Source organism: Brachyhypopomus gauderio, chromosome 20, assembly GCF_052324685.1.
Source record: "Brachyhypopomus gauderio isolate BG-103 chromosome 20, BGAUD_0.2, whole genome shotgun sequence".
Classification (NCBI taxonomy): domain Eukaryota; kingdom Metazoa; phylum Chordata; class Actinopteri; order Gymnotiformes; family Hypopomidae; genus Brachyhypopomus; species Brachyhypopomus gauderio.
Genome location: NC_135230.1, coordinates 6287487 through 6308415, shown reverse-complemented (window position 1 = coordinate 6308415; position 20929 = coordinate 6287487). Strand labels below are relative to the sequence as shown.

General features: G+C 45.6%; 3 protein-coding genes across 4 annotated transcripts in view; 1 reads left to right on the top strand and 2 right to left on the bottom strand.

The window, feature by feature from the left end:
* Positions 1–3461, bottom strand: part of pdia2 (protein disulfide isomerase family A, member 2) — a 7698-nt gene extending 4237 nt beyond the window's left edge. Inside the window, exons 1-4 of the mRNA XM_076983238.1 lie at positions 3203–3461; positions 2130–2336; positions 1914–2047; positions 968–1105 (exon numbers count right to left, since the gene is read on the bottom strand). Coding sequence (XP_076839353.1) covers positions 968–1105; positions 1914–2047; positions 2130–2336; positions 3203–3431 — 708 coding nt within the window. The 5' untranslated portion in view covers positions 3432–3461. The remainder of the gene's footprint in view (positions 1–967; positions 1106–1913; positions 2048–2129; positions 2337–3202) is intronic.
* Positions 3462–4538: 1077 nt separating this feature from the next.
* percc1 (proline and glutamate rich with coiled coil 1) lies at positions 4539–6320 on the bottom strand. The gene is made up of 2 exons (XM_076983328.1): positions 5776–6320; positions 4539–5398 (listed from the first exon to the last, which is right to left on the bottom strand). Exons 1-2 carry the CDS (start codon positions 5847–5849, stop codon positions 4642–4644), a joined length of 831 nt encoding a protein of 276 aa, XP_076839443.1. The 5' UTR covers positions 5850–6320; the 3' UTR covers positions 4539–4641.
* Positions 6321–10608: 4288 nt separating this feature from the next.
* pgap6 (post-glycosylphosphatidylinositol attachment to proteins 6) lies at positions 10609–20723 on the top strand. Of its 2 annotated transcripts, none has more exons than XM_076982343.1 (13): positions 10609–10821; positions 11245–11422; positions 11770–11980; positions 12478–12608; positions 13184–13449; positions 15698–16017; positions 16206–16299; positions 16777–16894; positions 17070–17209; positions 17544–17722; positions 17848–17994; positions 18734–18850; positions 19158–20723. In XM_076982343.1, the coding sequence occupies exons 1-13, from the start codon at positions 10758–10760 to the stop codon at positions 19449–19451; spliced, it is 2259 nt and encodes a 752-aa protein (XP_076838458.1). In that variant the 5' UTR covers positions 10609–10757; the 3' UTR covers positions 19452–20723. The 2 variants fall into 2 exon arrangements, with proteins under 2 accessions (XP_076838458.1, XP_076838459.1); XM_076982344.1 differs by having other exon boundaries at positions 10610–10821; positions 17073–17209.
* The last annotated feature ends 206 nt before the right edge of the window (positions 20724–20929 follow it).

Genomic DNA, 20929 nt, shown 5'->3' with positions numbered 1-20929 from the left:
AAAAGCTGGCATAAAAATAATAAAATAATAAAATGGTGCAGGCCTGTTGAAGTGCAGTATGTAACGAATCCTTGGCTTTATATTCGGACGGTACACGAATCAGTGCTTAGGTGTAGTGCGCTCACAAACTCGGGCTCCCGCCATCTTTGAATGCAGTGGAGATTGTAATGGTGGCTGAGGAACTCCGAGCATTCCGGTAACTCGGAGCGCTATCGGGTGGTGTTTTCGTCCCGCGGAGGCTAGACTGAGGAACTCTGGGTGTTCCGGTAACCCAGGGCGCTATCAGCTAGCGGCTTGTCTCACTCGGCTGACAAACGTGCAGTCTACCGTTCAACACACTCGCCGATGAACGGCGAAATAGCTAGCGCTAACGGTTAGCAGAATGCTAATATTGCTGAAACTTCAATTAACCGTATAAACACGGCAGGGTGACTCTACTGCTCCTCAAAACCTAACGGGTAGCAGTTAACTCGTTTAAACATACAAATAATTAAAACTCGGACACAAAATTATATTTGGGTCACGAAAAAAACCATGTAAAATCTCAGTGTGTCTCTCTTCCCTCAATCTCACTCTGACTCCGACTAACGGACTCCGCTCGCGCTTCAGTGTGAGTGCCCTGGCCCCTCCCCCACTCTGATTAGAGAAAAGGGTTGATAGATGGTCTCTTTCCCAATTACTGTTCATAGCTCTGGCAGTAAAGTTAGTATTGCGAGCAAATGGGATTCCTCTACACTTCACTCTACACTGGCATAATAACTGAGTTAGTTAGCTACACCCTATCAGCTTAAAAGTCTCACAAATTAGAACATATTTTAACAAAACATATTTCAATAAATGTTTACTTTAGAATCGTTAGACTAGGGTTACTGGTTTAACCCTGGGCTACAGGCCTATGTTACATCTATTCTATATCTATTTAATCATTATTCATAATTAAGAGAAATGGCAAAATAGTAAATATCACCTTTTTAAAGAGCACAACGGTGTCCTTCTGAACTTCATACTTCTTAAAGAGTTCTGGACTGCTTGTGAGGCCAAAGGTAACATCGACTGAGTTTAATGCTACGTCATAAAACACTTTGGCCACCTCTCCTTCAAGCTCCTGACAGTGTGACAGAGCGAGCGAGCAAGAGAGAGAGAGAGAGAGAGAGAGAGAGAGAGAGAGAGATAGAGATAGATAGATAGATAGATAGATAGATAGATAGATAGATAGATAGATAGATAGAGAAAGAATAAAACACCACAATATTAAAACACACTGCACATGGCATCACTGATTAATTTAGCAATCTTTGTTGTCTTTTGTCCCATTCGTCCAAACTTGTGTGTATAGTAACATATTAATCTTCAAAGCATAATGCTGCCTAATAATGAATTGTTAGTTCTAATCCGATGCCGTGAGAAGTGGCGGTGCAGAGGGTGCTAAAGCCCCCCCTAGTGGATGTTATATGATCAGCATGCAAATAGCCGTAATGTATGCAAATCCATCAATCGAGAGGGCGCGATAAGAGTCTCTGTGTGTTGACGTGGGTCTGCATGGCTTAGATGACACCATAGTGAAAAATGGCTGACGTCAGCGTTTCTTTAAGTAAGTAAGTTGGAAGAACTCGTTTTTAGCATTAGCACCTTGAAATGTATTACTTTTTAAATACCTTAAGTGTTGCCCAACACCCAGTAATGCGTACGCAAAAATCTTGCATTCTAATTCATCACATTGGCAATGTGAGTACAAAAACAGTAACGTTAGGTTATCTGTCAGTGCTAATAACTTTTTGCAGCACCACACACATATTCTCTCTCTCTCTCTCTCTCTCTCTCTCTCTCTCTCTCTCTCTCTCTCTCTCTCTCTCTCTCTCACACACACACACACACACACACACACCTCATTTGAACTGCAGCACATGACTTGCCTCAAAAAACCCCACCACCACCACGTCGTGTGCGTCGAGCAGCCGCTGGGTGTGTTGGGCGTCCTCCAGAACCGTAGCGCTGGGCCCCAAGCGTCGCTGCAGCCACTGACCGATACCTTTCACGGTGCGTTTTCCTTCAACACACACCACGTTCACGGACATTAGCTGGAGCTTAAATGTAATATCGGTTTCCAACACGGGAAGCTCCACCGCTACCTGTGAAGTCCGTCGCGTTTTGCCTGACGCCATCCTTGAAGAATTTAAGCGTCGGGAAACTGTCGACGTCAAACTCCTCGGCCAGGTCCCGCTCCTCGGTGCCGTCGACCTTGGCCAAGCGGACCGGAGACGATTCGGTCTTGAGCTGCCCCGCCACTTCGGCATAAACCGGCTCAAGTTTGCGACAGTGGCCGCACCATGGCGCGTCTTTTTACGAGGACGCAGCGAGGAGAAAGTGGAGAAACCTTTAACACCAATCAGCTGAGAAAAACACCCGCGGGCAGTTTCCACTTGAAATATTCGCTCATTTGATACTTTTTGTGTTTAATACCGAGACAAACAACCTCTTACATATCTGAAGATTATACAAGATTTGTCGCCCAGGTCAAGCTCAAACTCGAGGAGGTTTATCGCTCACGAGATGTGGTCTAGGCTATAGTAAATGTCATACTGCATTCGTTACGTGTCTTACCTAACCTTGGTCATGTGACAACTTAGTACACTTTACCCTTTCACCGTGAGAAAACTTGCATCTGGCCTGATGGGTGTGCAGCAGATAGAGGCCACATGCGTGTTATTTTTTCTTTGGTGATAAATGAGTGTCACCTGGAACTGTGTCCTTACCACATGGAGATAGAGTTGGAATAGAATCTTAAAATGAATCGTTTAAAGAAGCTAATTTAGAAAATGTGTTGAATTTAGAAAAGTTGCAACGAGTAAAAAGATTTTATTGTAATTTTTTTAATTGATAAGCAGAATAATGTTCTTTAGCAGATCACATCTGCTAGAGCTGAACATGTCATGAAAAGAAAACCCAAAGATCAGTTTAATTTGGATAGGATAACCAACAATTAATTCGTTTAAAAACAGAAAGAACTGCATTTTGATGTGTTTGCATATAATCTACATTTATTTAATACTTTTCAACGAAGTTTGAGAGAGACTTTAAGAAGGACCCACAATCCCCAGGAGATTTATCTCAGGCGCACACATGTACGACTCGCCACCATTCATTATAACGCAACTGTTATAATTAGCCTACTTTATTACGCTGCACTTATTGACATACTCACAGAATTCCACAAGCAAGTATTTGTTCTCGCTGAGGGCCCTTGCGAAGTTCTTGCTATGAAGGACCAAGACGCCCTTGTCCTCCGTTATTTCATCCGTCTTCTCTTTTTCGGGCTCAGTCTCTATCTCTTCTGTGTCTTCTTCGGACTTTTCCTCCTCGCGTTCTTCTTCAGCCCTCGTGCATACAGCACACAGCAGGAACGAGTAAACCAGGGCACGAGAGAGCTTCATTCCCGCGCGGCAGAGCGAGGCGTCCTGAGTGGCGAGTGCTGAAACGGTCTCGTGCTGCTGTCCGGCGTCGTGGTGCTGATAAGACCGTGCTGACAATGACGAGTCACACAGGTGCGTGCGTGGAACAAATCTACTGGGGCTTCTGGGCTCTTCCTAAACTCGCTTTCAAATTTCTCTTGCTGACGTTGAGTTGGAAGAATTATATTTACCGACTCTCATTCATTGGAAGTTCTTTCTGTTTTTAAGCAACTCAGTTGACTCAGTTGTCTCAACTCGGTTGCTATTACGCATCCAAATCTTAACCGCAACACCAAATTTTGAACGTTGCAATGCAGTCGACTGTTTTACATAGTCTACTGGAATAATGCAAATGATCTCTTTATTCAATCAAATTTTCAAGCGTCGGTTTCATCACACATTTTTTTTAATGGGCTAAGAACGAAAAGGTAGACTGAAGGCAAATATTTTACAAAACGTGAAGTAATTTTCATCATCTAATTCAGCAATAGCAGACTACACTCCTTTACACGTGTTTCCTCCGTGCAGCACCGACGCAGAGCTCTAATTGGTGGTTTAACACTCAAACCTCTGAATCACCATTAGGCCAGTTTGGTACGTTCTACCTCTGCCTTTCACACGTTGCAAAATGAGCTCATCTGTCTAGCTGTTTCCATTATTGACTGTCCCTAACGATGAAGTCCACTAAAACTGTTAGTTTATATACCATAGTGTGATATTCACTATAATGCATACAGAAATTTTAATTGAGCTCAGAGAAACGTACATTTAAAAGAAGGTAGCTTCAATGAACCAAACATAGTATAGTAAACAGACAGTAAACCTTTTTAATTGTAACCCTTCGTCTTGGTTTATGTAACACTGTACTGAGTTTTTAATAAAACGTTTGGCATTTTCTTAATGTTTTAGTTTCTAATGCCTATAGTGTTATCTCAAATTCTCCATGTATTTCTTCTACATTTGAAAATTCTGCATGAGCAGAGAATAAAACACACAGGAGCACCAGACATGGAAGATGTCACCATATTCCATTCACATATACGTTTTTAGTAAACATTTATTCACAGATTTTCTAATGTCACAGAAAAAGTGCAAAAATTACAAGAATCACAAGCAATCTGACATTTAAAGATAATTAATGCTGGATAAAACAACATGAAGTGTGTGTGCATATGTACACGTGTCTCGGTCATCATGGTAGCTGGTAGTCGCAGCTGAACACGCTGGGGTTGTTGTCTCTGTCAGATGCCCAGTGGGCGAGCAAGTCACTGAAATCTGGTGTGCCAGAATTGCTGATTGTACTTACTGGAGTACTTGAAGTGCTCAGCATATGGACTGAAGTGTTGCTGTTGCTTAGACCAGGTTCTGTTGTACAGTCAAGCATGTCTGGGGTGCTGGGGTCACCAGGGGCAATGAGGTGGTGGTGGGGGCGGGGTTCGGTCCAGAAGCTGCTGGGTAAACACCGTTGGCTCATGGGTAATCCCTGCTTCTTCCGGTGGGTCTCCTGGAAGAGCTCCGCGAGGGGCCCCAGCTTTTCAGGCTCCGCCCCTTTCTCTGCCCCCGCCACTCTCACAAAGTCGGCATAGTAACGTTGGCGGCCGCTGCCCACCTCCGGGCCCTCTCTGTCCGTGTACACGTCACAGGCGTCGGGGTCCTGGCCGCGTCCGAAGTAGCGTTGCACGTCGTTGCTGATGAGCTCGGCGAATCGGAGCAGGCGGTCGGCAGCTTCGGTGGTGCCACAGGACGGGTCAGCGCCCCAGTGCTCTTCCTCCGGGGACCCGGCGGCTGGGGAACCCTCTTCCTCAAAGTCAGCCTCTGTCACTTCTCGGAGCTCCTCTTCATACTCTTCTTCGGGTTCATCTTCCTCAGCCAGTATCAAGCATGTCCGGACGGGCCTGGTGAGCCTGTAGCCACTCAGGGTTCGGATCACACTCGCTGCCATTCCACAGCTAAAATGTCCCAAAGTCAGTGTGCTGGTGTTATACAATATGCTAATCTGCTGGTTATTACATCATAATACAAATTAGAATATAACATGAGATGGCTACTTATGACCTCATATCAGTATGACCTCACATCAGACATTATTCACTTAGCATAATCAAATCAATTGTATGTCCGTTCAAATATATTTTAATGGAAACTTTTGTTCAGGGACCTTTATTAAAATATATAACTAGAAAGGATGATTCAGTGAATTAATACCAAAAGGTTGAATAAATGTACTTTCGAATGTGAATATAAATTTACTGTAATAATATTCAAATAATATGTCAAATAATGTTCCACTACGTTGTGCTCCATGCGTGTCGTGAGTTTTTCTTACCGTGCAACGGTAGAGATGGACGTCGCTCGTCGGTCCGCGCTCAGTGGCACGTTGATGGTTATCGGTAAGAGCATTTATACCCATCGCGCGGGGCGCAGGGTGTGTTTTCTTTGCAAATATTTGTGCACGAGGCTGTAATTGTGTTCTGGTTAAACAGCGCGCGAGTCTGTCTTGGCGCCCAGCAACCGGAGAGGAGGACGGAAGCGAGCGCGAGCGGCGGCCGCTGTGAGGCCGCTCGTGCCGGGGGACGCTCGAGTGTCCCTCCTCCCGCCTGCGCTCTTACGCAAACACACAGACACGCGCACAAAGACATACTGTACACACACGCAGCGACTGGAGTCGTTATCGCTCCCTGGTTAGACACTTAAGGGTGGAACTGAAAAGGCGTGAAATCAGATCTCACGCCATTTTGACTTTTGAATGAGCCCCTTTATAAAATCCCATTAAAGAGATAAGGCAAATACATGCAGATATTTTACTGTCGTGAATAACCTAAGTTTTCACTTAAAGGAAACAAAAACCGGCAAGTATCCTAAAGTATGATTTAAACGCTTAAAATAATTTGTGTAGCCTAAAACTGATTTTATGAGAGAGAGAGAGGGGGGGGGGAGGGAGGTAGAGGTAGTGGTGATGTCTGTGCGTTCATGCAATCAGGGCCCTTGGAACTAGAAAGCCAAAAGTCCAGCATCTGCTCCAACATATGCCACAGTAAGCTAATTTCTCTTTAAAAAAATCAGTTTTAAAAATCAGTTTACCATTTCAGCTAAATGCTAGTGAAGCAAGTGTTAAATGAAAATGTATTAATACAAATTATATTATGTGAGTAAATTTATCAAGAGCAGGGGGACATTTTCTGATTTAGTATTAAGCAATACATTATTCATTATGCACTCTACAAGTGTTTTAAAATTTCAAAACTTTACCATTGTTTAATAACTTTTTGTTACTTCTTACATCAGATGACGATGATGCATTTATAATTAAAGTGTGCCAGAAAAATATCCCCCACACCACTGCACCAATAAATCACCTTTCTTTCCCATTCTGATGCTCAGTTTGAACTGCAGCAGATCGTCTTGGCCATGTCTACATGCCTAAATGTACTGAGTTGCTGCCATGTGATTGGCTGATTCGACATTTGCGTTAACGAGCAGTTGGACAGGTGTACCTAATAAAGTGGCCGGTGAGTCCCAGTGAGCAAGCCAAGGGCAGATCTGGCAAGGAAAAACCCCCAGAGCATGAGGAAGAAACCTTGAACCTAGAATCAAAGGGGGAATCCTCATCATCTGATCCACACTGGACACCACAATAATAACAATGTAAACAAAAAAGAACAAAAATAAGAAAAAACAAGCAATGAAAGCTTTTCCAGGTTTGTAGTAGTCCTAGTCCAGCATCATAACATCACATCTGAGTGGAGTTTCCATGTTCTCCCTGTGTTTGCGTGGGTTTCCTCCGGGATCTCCGGTTTCCTCCCACAGTCCAAAAACATGAAGATTAGGTAAATTGGCAGTCCCTGACAAATTCTCCCTGAGTGTGTGTCTGTGTCTCTCTGTTCAATAAAAAGAGTTGTCTGAGTGTGTGTACATGAATGTGTGTGTGCTTGTATGCCCAGTGGTGGATGGTGCTCTGTCACTAGGGTCTGTCCTCTCTCCCCTTCCTGCACCCCATTCAGTCCCCCAGGGGGCTGTGGATCCCGGTAGAGTACGCTGTGTGTGATTGGCTGCCGCTTCTCGCCTGTGTGTGTGTGATTGGTTGTCTGAGACTTGTACCTGTGTTAAATTGTAACGTGCCTTGGGTATCCTGAAAGGCACTATATAAATTGAACATTCATTCATTCATCACATTTTACTGTAACTCTCAATGCCCATGAACCCCTAACTATACATTAACCTAAAATGAGAGGTATTAATAACTTTCCTGACTGCACAAATAGGCTTCAGCCTAGCCTTAAATACTGAAGCTGTGTTTGAATCTCAAACATTGGCAGGAACGTTATTCCAAAATTGGCAAACTTTTATATGAAAAGACTCCCACCTATAAAATGTTCTTATTTAAGGTACTGCTAAAGAGCCTGCACCTTTTAATATGAGCAGATATGGTAGACCATTGTGAACCAGGACTTCACTAAGGTACTATGGGACAAGACTGTTCAGTGCTTTGTAGGTTATTAGAGGTTTTTATAATCAATACAAAAATTTGACTGGGAGCCAATGTAATATGGCTAAGATAGGAGCAATGTGATCAAATGTTCTATTACTATTAAAAACTGTTGCATATAGAATTATCTGGAGCTTGTTTGAGCACTTAGTGGTACAAGCAGGTAGATTGTAGTTTAACTATTGACAGGTAAACTTTCTTGATGACTACTTTTTTTTTTTTTTTTTTTTTTTTTTTTGGCCCACCTCCACCCCCCCATCTTTGGAGGACAACTTTGTTTTTATGTACAGATTTAAATGGCAATTATAACAATTCTGTATAATATATAGTGTAGTGATAACAATATATAGTGATAACAATATGCAAAGTGATAATTATTGGGGTTAGGTGGACCAAGAAAAGAGGGGGAGAGAAATAATAAAAAGGGAAAAGACAGAGGTAGGAGAAGAAAGGAGAAGAAAAAGAAAAGAAGAAAATAATAATAATAATAATAAAATAATAATAATAATAATATTAATAAAATAAAACACGCAACCAGCTCAAATGACCACTGCAAAGAAGTACAGAAAGTAAACCAAATACATATAGATGAGTGCGATGTATGGGTGTGTGTGAGTGTGTGTTTATGTGCAACCTAGAAGTGCAACATAGGATAGATGTATGGAATGTACTTACCAGCAAGGGTGGGTAGCTGCAACAGCATTCCCCCAGAGGCCAGAGGCGGGTGGAGAGAGACCCGGGAATCCCACCCGCCCACGGCCCCCCACAGAGCGGTGGAGTACCAGAGCCGCACTTCCCAGAAACCCTCACCCGCCCGCCCCCGCAGGCGGGAGAGAGAGACCCCGGACAGCGCCCCACCAGTCAAGGAGCGCAGGTCCAGGGGAACCAGAGGGAACAGAGCGCCTCCCCCCCAGGATGCCCCTCCCCCCAGGGGCCAGCGGCAAAACCACGGCGCCACGCGCCCGGAAAGCCACCCACCACCCGGCAGGGCCCACCTCCCGCCGAGGAGCACCCGGCTGCCCCATACCACCACCGCCCAGGGGAGCGGGCCAACCGCCCCTACGCCGGGGGGCCAAGCCGGACTCCGGAGCTCCAAGGCGCCCCCCCTCTGGAGTGGTGCAGTAGTCTCAGGGGAGCGTCCATGAGTGAACCGGGCACGACCAGCCCCGACCCAGAACCAGCTGTCCTCACCCACATAACCAAACCCACCCTACATTCGCCCCTATACACCCCCACCATTTCTTGATGACTACTAATTTGAAAGACTCAGGTATACAGCTAATGTTCATAGAGAAGTTTATTGTGTTTATTTTAAGTTTGGATTTCTTCAAGAAGAATTTCTTTAAGAACGTTTTTAGGGTGTGGGCAATGAATCTAGTTAGCAGGTGGAAGATTTTAAGTATTAGATCAAAAACATTAGATCATGTTCTTAGGTAAGAAAAAAATTATTCTAATGCTTTTATTTACATGGTTGTTTTGGTCTGCCTGACAATAATACTCTGAATGTTATCTCTAATATGCTGAATATGCTTTGTCACAAAAAAAATGCATGATGTCATTACTATTATGTGATGTTGTAATCTGAGTTATGGTGTCTGTTTTAGTTAGTTGGGCAATTGTACTAAACAAATCTAGAACAATGTTTGTTAATTTTTATCAGGGTAAAGAGATACGTGCTTCCATGCAAGATGGAGGACTGTGAGTTTAATATGGTACTAGCTGCGTTTTGAGTATTTCATTTGAAATATTTTGAGTGTTCTGCTTTAAATGAAAATGAAAATGAAAATATACAATATGCTGGATCCAATCTTGGGCTAATGTGAAAAAAGCTATACACTAGAAATATTCTACAATGTTCTTTTCTTTAGGTCTTCACTAAATACAGACAATAAGTTAAATGAACCGGGAGATAGCTAGGTCTGAATTAATTAATTAACTAATTAATTAAAACTTGGTTCCAATATACAGACATGAATGACTAGTGACATTTTCTTTCCCCCAAGAGATATCTAGTTAACTAGGTTTAATTAGGTGAAGTTCAACTATGTTTTCTAGAGCCAGTGAGGTTGCTAAGCTTCGATGATGTCATAGTATAGCAACAAAGGCCTTGGTTTGCTCTGACTGCGTGACTCAAAGCTTTGTTTCATAGAGGTTACCAGAATAAAGCTGCTTTAGCAACATTAAAATGTCATGGTTAGGAATCTCCAGTGTGATGTATGGGGGTGGATCTCCTCCGCAAATTCCGCAAAAACAAATCACTATATCACTGAATCACTTTTACTCTGCTGTTGTGCTGGTCAATTTCATGTTACATTGAATATTAACATGTAAACTAGAATAAATCATTGTCATGTGCTGTAATATGTATCGAGTATAGCACAATTTTAAACGTTTCAGAGTGGGATGGATAACATCTGATTAGCTGCTGCAGTGAACTTTATCATAAACATAAGCTCAGCGCCCCATGAAGTAAGAATGAGATGATATTAACGTATCCATATTTCTTTCTTTCATTGTGTCTTGTCTTCTTCTTCGTACTAGTACTAGACGTAGTGTTGTTATGGATTACAGCTTCCTGCTAAATCTGCAACGAGATTATAAACTTGATGATGAAATCCTCCTCACCACAGCGCCTGACAGCCCCATAACAGACCTCATCGTGCTGGTTTGACGCACACGGAGCGCAGAGAGGACAGAGAGCGCACCTCAGCTTGCGCAACCAGGAAGTGACTGGTGGCAGTCATGGAGGCAACCGCTGACAACAGCTGACGACTACATACATAAAAACATGACATTATACCGCATTTAGGACATGTACAAAAATGGCAATACATTCATTATTGTGCCTTTGGTTCCTTTCCACGCTGACCTGCTGTTTAGCTGCCGGTGAGTTTGTTTTATCTGTGGTTTTAGTAGATGTTTACGGGCTGTGTGCGGACGGGCCGTGCTGCTAGCGGGGTAGCCTGGGCGCGTCTGCTGCATCTGTACTTCATGTTGGGCTTACAGGCGCGTTGGTGCATACACGATAATAACAAACCGTTGGACGTGGGCGATTATTATTTTTAAATTGTATCATTTTGATATTAAAACTAGATACATTTTGGCTCGCACGTTAGCGAGACAGCTAGCGAAATATATTTGTATCGTCAAGATTGCGTCAAGCCCAAAGTTTATTATTATAATAACCAGATCATCATCATGTGTTCAGAACTACTGGGTCACTTTAGGATGTTTTAACTGGATTATACTGATTATTTCCCGTATCCACACTTAAGCGGAGGTTTCTAAACGGCGTGTTTGTGTGTGCAGATCTCACGTATGTACAGGAGTTCTGCTCCAAAAGCCCACAGAAGCTGTCCCGGTACAGCTGGCTGGGCAGTGTGCGCCTCTTCCAGTTCAGAGTGCCGCAGGACGCCGCGTCTGTGCGCTGGTTGCTCAGCGCCATCCGGGGATCCGGCTTTAACTGCGGCACACAGGACATCGCCGTGTGAGTGAGGGAGCGCCATAGGCTTCAAATAAGTCCAGTTGACGTGATTTGTTTCTTTGTTTCTGCTGTAACGTTCTTGGACCAGATTAGAAACAAAATGAAGTGGAATAAAGATAATAACCGAAGATAAATCAAAAAGAAAAAAATACAATGGAAGCAATTAATGTGGAACCTCTAAGTTATCATCTAATATTTTCCTCTGGAAAGTACTGTGTGTTTTTTAAGACAAAATAAGTTTATGAAGAAAAACGTTTATTTTTCATAAAAAGAACCATTTCACCAATGTCCTCATATGTTGATGTGACATGTTGATGCTTTGTTAATTTGTGACTGATGTGTTGTGTCAGGCACGTCCGAGCCGGCGCGCCCCCCGTCATCGACCCCCTCCTGTCCGCCTTCCCCAACTCCACGGCGGTGTCCCTGGCGTTCAACCTCACCCTGACCGTGCCCAGCGGGCAGGCCATAAACGCCACGCTGCTCAACGTGAGCCTGCCCGCCCCCGGAGACTGGTTCCTGGCCGCCCACCTGCCCAAGGACGACGGCAAGATAGAGCAGCAGGTATTGCGTTTACATTAGCGTCGTGTGGCAAACGCTGTTATGCAGTGATATCTATTTTTATCACAAGGACATGGCTGCTCCATGTGAACCAAACCCTGCCCCTCGGTGTTGCTAGCACCATGCTCAGCGTGTTCTACCTGGTGAGCTACCTGAATGGTGATTGGTGAAAATGAATCCATTCCGGCTGGGCTGGCATTTCCAGTCAGTCAACGAAGCAACATTTTTGTGTATTTTATCTCAGTTCCTGTTTTGTAAAATTGTTATGCTTTTTAAATTTTTATTTTCTATCGTTATCATTGTATGTTTAACTGTACAGTGTCCTTGAGTGACTTGAAAGGCACATATTAAATAAAATGTATTATTATTATTATTATTATTATTATGCTACAGAATGGTTTGTTGTTAACCGCTCTGTGTGTGTGTGTGTATGTGTGTGTGTGTGTGTGTGTGTGTGTGTGTGTGTGTGTGTGTGTGTGTGTGTGTGTCGCGCACGCCAGGGACTGCCGTCCTGTTCGTATTTATTCCAGCCTCAGATGTATGTGAGGAGAGTGGCTGACACACCGATCCTGCTAGCCAACATTCCCGTCACACAGACACTGACCTTTCCAGCCACACTGGCCCACTTCAAGTATGTTGTGTGTGTATTTTTGGCAGGCAACACTGCATCCGTGTAAATGTTTCAGTGAGTATGTTAGTATGTAACATACTAGCTCATCATCATCATAATCATCATCATCATAATCATCATCATCATCATCATCATCATCATGTAGTGATTGTAGATTACTAGTAACTAAATGATTCCTTTTCATTTGATGCAATGCTGAAGGGACGAGTGGTCAAATCTCCAGGTTATATAATTAACTTGTTGTTATTACCATTAGTGTTCATTAACAATGGGTTATTCTGTATTTTTAATTATCTCATGAGGAGATACAAAAGTATGATTCTGTAGCCTTAGTAATTAATTCTTTTCAAACATCAATACATTCACAAATAAAATATCAGCAATTAAATCACAAAGAGTTTGAAGTTTAGCTGTGTATGTTTTGGCTTCTGTGTTTTTGTGTGTGTGATTAGATGCAGCTGTTTCCCAGTGACGTGTCAGCACTGATATTACAGTTGAAGATCAGGTTCATCCTACAGGAAGCCTGATCTGTGTGTTTAAAATGACGGATCTTCTAATGCCTTTGGATGTTTTAGGATCTTTGTTCCTGAGTTCTCCTCCAAGGTGGACACACAGCTGGTGGTCCAGGCCTGTTCCGTGGCTGGAAGTGACTGTGGCCTGTCGGTCACTTTAGGCTCCCGGTCTTTGGGCCAGAGTTCTGTGTTTACAGCGAACTGCTCTGGGCTGAACCCGTGCACGGCTTCCATCTCCAACCCACCGTGGAATGCGTGGGTCCGCGTTACGGTGGAGACCAGTCTTCCAAACATCACAGCGACCTTCGTCATATCGGCCAACAGTACAGGTATGACTGTTTTGCCATAACAGACTGGGAGGTGTTCAGAGAGGCAGCCATTATGGAAGACTCTTCTGTGAACATAGATAACTACGCTGAGTATGTGACTGGGTACATTGGCACTTGCATTGAAAACATTGTGCCCACCATAACAGTCCAGAAATTCCCTAACCAGAAGCCCTGGATAAATGGTGAGGTACTGCAAATGCTACGAGCACACTCCATTGCTTTTAGATCTGGTGATGAGGCTGAGCTCAAACTTGCACAGTACAGACTGAAGAAGGCCATAAAATCAGCCAAGAGACAGTATAGAGAGAAAACAGAAGGGTTCTACTCCACTGCTGACCCCAGACGTATGTGGCAATGTCTGGAACAAATTACGGATTATAGATCCAGACCCAACAATGCCATAAGTTCCTCAAACAGCCTTCCAGAAGATCTCAATGAATTCTACACCCGCTTTGAGACGTCAACCCCCCCATTACAGAGAATACACACGCCTCAATTACACAACTCTCCAGCCCCCCACCAGTTGTCTCGACAGCCCAAGTACACAAAGCCCTGAGGAGGATCAACCCCCGCAAAGCTGCAGGACCTGACAACATTCCTGGTCGAGCCCTCAGAGTATGTGCTTACGAGCTGGCTGATGTTTTCACCTCTATATTCAACCTTTCCCTCAAACAATGCACAGTTCCCACCTGTTACAAGACCACCACTATCATCCCTCTGCCCAAGAAGAACCCCCCGTCCTGCCTGAATGACTATAGGCCAGTAGCGCTCACTCCAATCATTATGAAGTGCTTCGAGAGAGTTGTGCTGTCCCACATTCAGAACAACATACCAGACACTACAGACCTCGGATGCCATCGCTGCAGCCCTTCATGCCTCCCTCACACACCTGGAACATAAAGACTCCTACATCAGGATCCTCTTTATTGACTACAGCTCCGCCTTTAACATGGTCATACCTCATAAACTTACAGATAAACTGTCATCTCTTGGACTACATCCCACCCTCCGTCACTGGCTTTTAAACTTCCTGACTGGCAGGCCTCAGTCTGTTAGGATTGGAAACAGAACATCAGCCAGCATAACAACTAACATTGGTACACCTCAGGGCTGTGTCCTCAGCCCTATACTCTACACCCTCTATACCCACGACTGTGTCACCTCCAACCCTGACAACATCATCCTTAAGTTCGCCGACGACACTGCTGTGATAGGTCGTATCACTGGCGGAGAGGAGGCAGCCTACAGGAGTGAAGTGAACAGTCTGGTTACCTGGTGTGTGGACAACAACCTCACACTCAACATCGACAAGACAAAGGAGATGATAGTGGACATGAGAAGGGAGAGGAGACTTCATCAGCCACTGTTTATCCGGGACCTTGAGGTGGAGAGAATGAACAGTGTTAAATACCTAGGGGTCCACATTAGTGATGACCTCACTTGGACACTAAACACCACACAGGTGCTGAAGAGGGCTCAGCAGCGGTTACATTTCTTGAGAAGGCTGAGGAAATTTGGAATGTCACCCAAAATACTCAGCAACGTCTACCGCTGCATCATCGAGTCCATTCTGACAAACTGCATCACCATGTGGTACGGCAGTTCGACTGCGAAGGACCGTAAACGCCTGGAGAGAGTGATAAAAACTGCTACGAAAATCACCAGGACGGCACAGTAGATTAAAGACTTCTTTCCTTCCCAACAGCTATCAGACTCTTAAACAGCTGACCTTTGCACATGATTGTTTACAGTAAACATACAACTGCAAATGTATGTTTACACTTTGTTGCACCTTTTGTTCATACTTGCCCACCAACTGCACATTTGTAAATAATTTTTATTTTTATTTTTTATTTCAGGGTGTTTTATATATATATTTTTTATTATTAGTAGTAGTATTTGTGGAAACTTTGTACTTTATTACATCCGGTGCAGACAGCAAAAAAAGAATTTCATTGTACAGAGAAACCCGTTTTCTACTGTACATGTGACAATAAAGCTTTGAATCTTGAATCTTGAATCTTGACCACGCAGCAGGAACGTGTGGAGACGTCCAGCGTTGCTTCTGGTGGAGGTTGAAGCTCCTGGGAGAACGAACTGGGGCACTGTGCTCCTCATACGCTCATATGAGTTGAGGCGCAGCTCAATTGGCTCATGCTCTAACCTCCGTCTCTTTCTCTCCCTCTCTTCCTCTCTTCCTCTCTCCCTCTCTTTCTCTCTCCCTCTCCCATGTCTCCTGCACAACCAGTTGGTTGCAAGCCTTTGAGTGTCTCGTCAGATTTCAATTCCTCCTTTCCCCTTGGTGCCCCCTCGCTGGGGGAATCCGCCGGTAACGCCTCCAGTCACCCCGGCAACAGCCCCACGGGTAACGCCGACAACGCCTCGGAGTGGGTGTGCCTGCGGAACCCGGCCATGTTCAGGGAGGACCAGGATGTGCTGTCTGTGCGGTTCACGCTTACCGATGGGAACACGAGCGTGGCCTCCAGCATGCCCACCGTGCTCACGCTGGACCTGGACTCGGCCGCCGACACTGGGGGATCACTCACTGTACAGCTCGATCTGAACACGGTGGGTCGAAGGACGTGTCTGTGTGTGTGTGTGTGTGTGTTTCAAGGATAGTGATGATATATTTCTTGTCAAGCTTTGTGCGTATCATGATTTCTAGCTTTTCGGCATTTGTTAACAAATTGAAACAAATTGAGATGTACACATGATGTGGCATTCCTTGTTTTGACAGAGAATTATTCATGTTACAGAGCTCTCTGATTGGTGCGTTTGGCAGTGTCAGGGCGTGTCTCACCCCTTCAGCCCCGGTTCTTAAGCTTAACACCAGCCACTCGTGTGACACAGGTGTGTTGGTACATTCAAAGTGCCTTATCAAATCAACAACATTTACAGCAAAACATCCAGACACCTGATATACTTCTCAGCAGATGGCAGGTTTAAACTGTGCACTGGTGTGTGTGGGTGTGTGTGGGTGTGTGTGTGTGTGTGTGTGTGTGTGTGTGTGTGTGTTGCGTTGCGTGTTGTGCTCTGGTGTGTGTGTGTTGTGTTCTGTGTGTGTGTGTTGTGCTCTGGTGTGTGTGTGTGTGTTGTGCTCTGGTGTGTGTGTGTGTGTGTGTGTTGCGTGTTGTGCTCTGGTGTGTGTGTGTTGTGTTCTGGTGTGTGTGTGTGTGTGTTGTGCTCTGGTGTGTGTGTGTTGTGTTCTGTGTGTGTGTGTGTGTGTGTGTGTGTGTGTGTGTGTGTGTGTGTGTGTGTGTGTTGCGCTCTGGTGTGTGTGTGTGTGTGTGTGTGTGTGTGTGTTGGCTCTGGTGTGTGTGTGCGCAGCGTTCACGCAGGGCTACTCCCTTGAGGTGAACAGCAGTGAGACGAAGGCTTTGCTGCGTGTGCCATTTCCACGTGCAGCCCTGTGGTACCTCAGTCTGCAGACCGTCTGCAACAGCAGGTGCGACCACGCACGCGTGCGCAGGCCCGCCTGGCTGTGTGGGCGGAGTTTCTGCAGTGAACACTGAATACTGTAATGAGGGGGAGGGCTTAAAGCTGCAGCCATGGGCCGTGTTGTTGCGCTTACGGTATTTTATAGACGCCGCCCCTTTAAACTGAGCTTGTGGTGCTTTTAGCAGCGATTGCGCTAACGCCTCAGCGGCGGTGTCCGTGTCGGCCGGCGTGAGTGCGTGTATCGACGACTGCGGACTACACGGGGAGTGCAGGCTGTTGCGCACACAGAGCTACCTCTACGCCGCGTGTGTGTGCAAAGCAGGTGAGTCACACACACACGCGCAGCATACATTGTTAGTTAGTTTGTTTGTTTTGTACATGAGAAGGCGCAACAGAAAGTAAGATTAAGCACGCTGTTTAACGAAGACGTTTGTGCGTTCTTCTGTTACGTGGATAAGTATTACTTGAATTAAGTCATCGCTGAGAAGAAGCTTCATACTTTTCACTGTAAACCAGGCACTATTAGATCCACCATCAAATATCAACTATCAAATACAGCCAAGAGCACTAAAGCAAGCCTGTTCTGTTTGTTTGTTTGTTTGTATGGGTGTGTCTATTTTTGTTTGTTTGCTCGTTTGTTTGTTTGTTTGTCCCAGGCTGGCAGGGCTGGGGTTGTACCGACGGCACTACTGCCCTGCCCTTCTCACGCCAGCTGAGCGCCGCCCTGCTGCTCACACTCAGCAACCTGCTGTTTGTGCCCCCCATCGTCGTGGCGCTCCACCGTGCCTACCACGTGGAGGCCGCCGTCTACCTCTTCACCATGTTCTTCTCCACGGTGTGTCCCGTCAGCGAGGGCGCCGTGGTGGCTGTTGTGATGTATCATGATGGTTTCACACTCCGAGACAGTGGCAGGTTTGGCAGCGCTGACCCGTGTTGATACCCGGCGGTGTGTATTTGCAGTTCTATCACGCGTGTGACCAGCCGGGCGTGACGGTGATGTGCATAATGGACTATGACACGCTGCAGTTCTGTGACTTCCTGGGGTCCGTGGTGGCCGTGTGGGTCACCATCGTCTGCATGGCAAGACTGCGGGAGCCAATCAAATACGTAAGTAGCGGAGGTGAAGGGGCGGAGGTGAAGGGGCGGAGGTGAAGGGGCGGAGGTGAAGGGGCGGAGGTGAAGGGGCGGAGGTGAAGGGGCGGAGGTGAAGGGGCGGAGGTGAGGGGTGGAGGTCACAGGTGTGCAGATCGTGGACAACGACCTGAGAGGGTTTCTGTCTGCGTGATTTTGGTGGTGTGTGGACATGAGAGGACTTGGAGGCCATTAGTGTTGTGGAAAGAACAGCAGAAGAAAAGTAGATTTGCCTTTTGTAGGCCAGTGAGAAAGAGGGGGATGTCTGATTCCCTGTAGATTTGATAGTGAGAGAGAGGGATGATTGTCTGGTTGCCTGTAGATTTGATAGTTGCTAGCACACACAATATTACTGTTAGAATAGATTAAACACTTGCCCGTCATATTTAAACCATGTCTGTAACGTTAATCTAGAACGTTGGCTTTGGATGAGGGCGACTCAAGCCACAAGTTCTTTGGCGACTTTGATATTTTATGACGTCGCCATTAAGATTTGAAGGAGCAGAATCCATTCTAGCGTCTTTTTTGGGGAGCTCCAGTCTGGTTCCTGTGGCGCGACCCCACAGCCGTGTTCAGTGACGTTCTCTTCACCTGTTGTGTGACCTGGACCGCCCCAGGTCACGCCGTCCTGCTGCTGTGTGATTGCTCTGGTCTGACGCGTGCGTGTTTTGATTGCTCTGGTCTGACGTGTGAAGATGTGCTTCTCTACCGCCAGATGTTCTTCATGGCGGGGACTCTCCTCATCGCCATGGCGATGCAGCTGGACCGCCGAGGCCTGTGGAACCTGCTAGGCCCCGTGCTGGTGGCTTTGGTTACCATGGTAACCGCCTGGGTAAGCAAGTCGGCCGATGCTGTACTGTACACATTACGGTTATTGTCACGTTATAGCGCTGTACTTTGAGCACGCAGTATAGCGTGCTGTAGGGGTTTGCATGAACTGTATGCACACGTGCATTTGCTGTATACATATGTAAGTGAGTTAACACCTAACTGTAAATGCCTGAACAGTCACCATAGTGATATACCAACAGTGACAGCTCACGGCTCACAAGTAACATTAAAGTGTACAGCAGCCCGTCAGATACAGATACAGTACGTAGCAAACAAAACAAGGGAGCCGGTGTTTGCTGTGTGCGCAGGTGTACCGAGCTGTCAAACGGCGCCACTGCTACCCGCCCTCGTGGAAGCGATGGGTCTTCTTCCTGATTCCGGGCATCGGGTCGGCGCTGGTGGGCGTGTGTGTGTACGTCTTCGCTCAGACCGACGCCAACTACTACTACACGCACTCCATATGGCACGTGATGGTGGCCACCAGCGTGGTCTTCCTGTTGCCTCCACGTGAGCCGCACGTGCCCCCCTGGGGCTGGCCGGCCAAGCTCTGCGGCTACCGGGTCTGCCGGAGCCAGAAGGAGGAGCTGTACACCGTCACCTGAACGCCAGCGGAGCGCACGTGGGACCGGCGCACGTGACGCTCACATATGCAACGCCTCGTCACACTTTCTTTGGTCTTGCGTTCCCACGGACATGCGGTGCGGAAGCCGCTTTATTGCACGTTTAAGTGCAGAGGTCAGGTGACTGTGCCCAGCTGTAGTAGAAACATGCAGCTTTTACGACATTCTGATGTTAATAGTTTGTTGTTTATATTCCATCACGTTATTCCATCACGTTAAAGGCTGTAACTAACTTTTTGGTTAGGCACTTGAAAAAAGGAAGTGTGTGTGTGTGTGTGTGTGTGTGTGTGTGTGTGTGTGTGTGTGTGTGTGTGTGTGTGTGCGTGCGTGCTCGCGCGCATGTGCTTGTATACATGTATACATACCGTTTTACTCTAGTATTTTCTTATATTTAACTTAGTAGTTATAGGCACGTGTTATGGCTTGTATGATATTGAAGCACGGAAGTGCATGTGCGTGCGCGTGTGCGTGTGTGTGTGTGTGTGTGTGTGTGTGTGTGTGTGTGCGTGCGTGTGTGCGCGTGTGTGTGTGCGTGCGTGTTTGTGTGTGTATTTGTGTGTGTGTGTGTGTGCATGTATATGTGTGTGTGTGCGCGTGTGTGTGTGCATGTATATGTGCGTGTGTGCGTGTGCTCGTACATGCCTCTCTGCAGCACTTTACTGTGGTTCAGCAGATGAACCAGTATGTTCTACTACTGCGTGTGCATGTGATCCTGAAAATGTGCCTGTTTGTCTCTGACAGCTAAACGGTGCCCTAAAGACCACAGCTCTGCAGGTACTGTGGACAGTACAACGTTTTTGTAACCCTTTTTGCTCTGGTTTGTTCTTTGAAGAACACGAGACTATCAGTCAGTCTTGTTTTAACCTTAAGGTTGTGGGCAGCTACTAATCGAGACTTGAGTTCCCTGGGGATGTAATTTTAATCTTTGACGGATTTGGGGTTTGTTCTGGACCCAAACCGTGTTAAAATGAAGCCCTCTGAACTATAAACTGCATATAACAATCAGATGGTAAAACAAACAATGGCACTTATATGGTATATGGTATCAATAATTAATAATTATGAATTGGAGAGATATGTTTTTGGCCTCTTGTGACACTATATATGCTTATATATTTCATGTTGATCTGGGAAACTTAAACAATGCCATTTTAAAGTGTGTATGTATGCCAGGATCTGTGTGTGAGTAATGTCACTGTAATATAATGAATAGACTGATCACATGAATTAATAAATAAGAGGATGATTATTTAATAGTGCTCAGATGAAAATTTGTTGACAGTGTTGATTGTGCAGATAAATAATGAAGTGACAGAAACATGCAAGCAAGAACTTATGTAAATTGTTCTCATTAAAGCTGCTGGTCCGCCCCCAACACCCTTTGGTCCGCCCCCAAACACTGCTTGCTCCAAACCATTTTGAAATGTTTCAGGGGTGGCCAACCTATTTGCAATGAGGGC

Excerpts from the sequence above, each read along its gene's own strand:
- percc1 (XM_076983328.1), bottom strand. The coding sequence starts at position 5,849 with ATGCTCTTACCGATAACCATCAACGTGCCACTGAGCGCGGACCGACGA. Across the intron at positions 5,399-5,775 it reads TCCATCTCTACCGTTGCACG|CTGTGGAATGGCAGCGAGTG; the intron begins GTAAGAAAAACT and ends GGGACATTTTAG.
- pgap6 (XM_076982343.1), top strand. The coding sequence starts at position 10,758 with ATGGCAATACATTCATTATTGTGCCTTTGGTTCCTTTCCACGCTGACC. Across the intron at positions 16,018-16,205 it reads TACAGCTCGATCTGAACACG|AGCTCTCTGATTGGTGCGTT; the intron begins GTGGGTCGAAGG and ends TTCATGTTACAG. Across the intron at positions 17,210-17,543 it reads CGCGTGTGTGTGCAAAGCAG|GCTGGCAGGGCTGGGGTTGT; the intron begins GTGAGTCACACA and ends TGTTTGTCCCAG.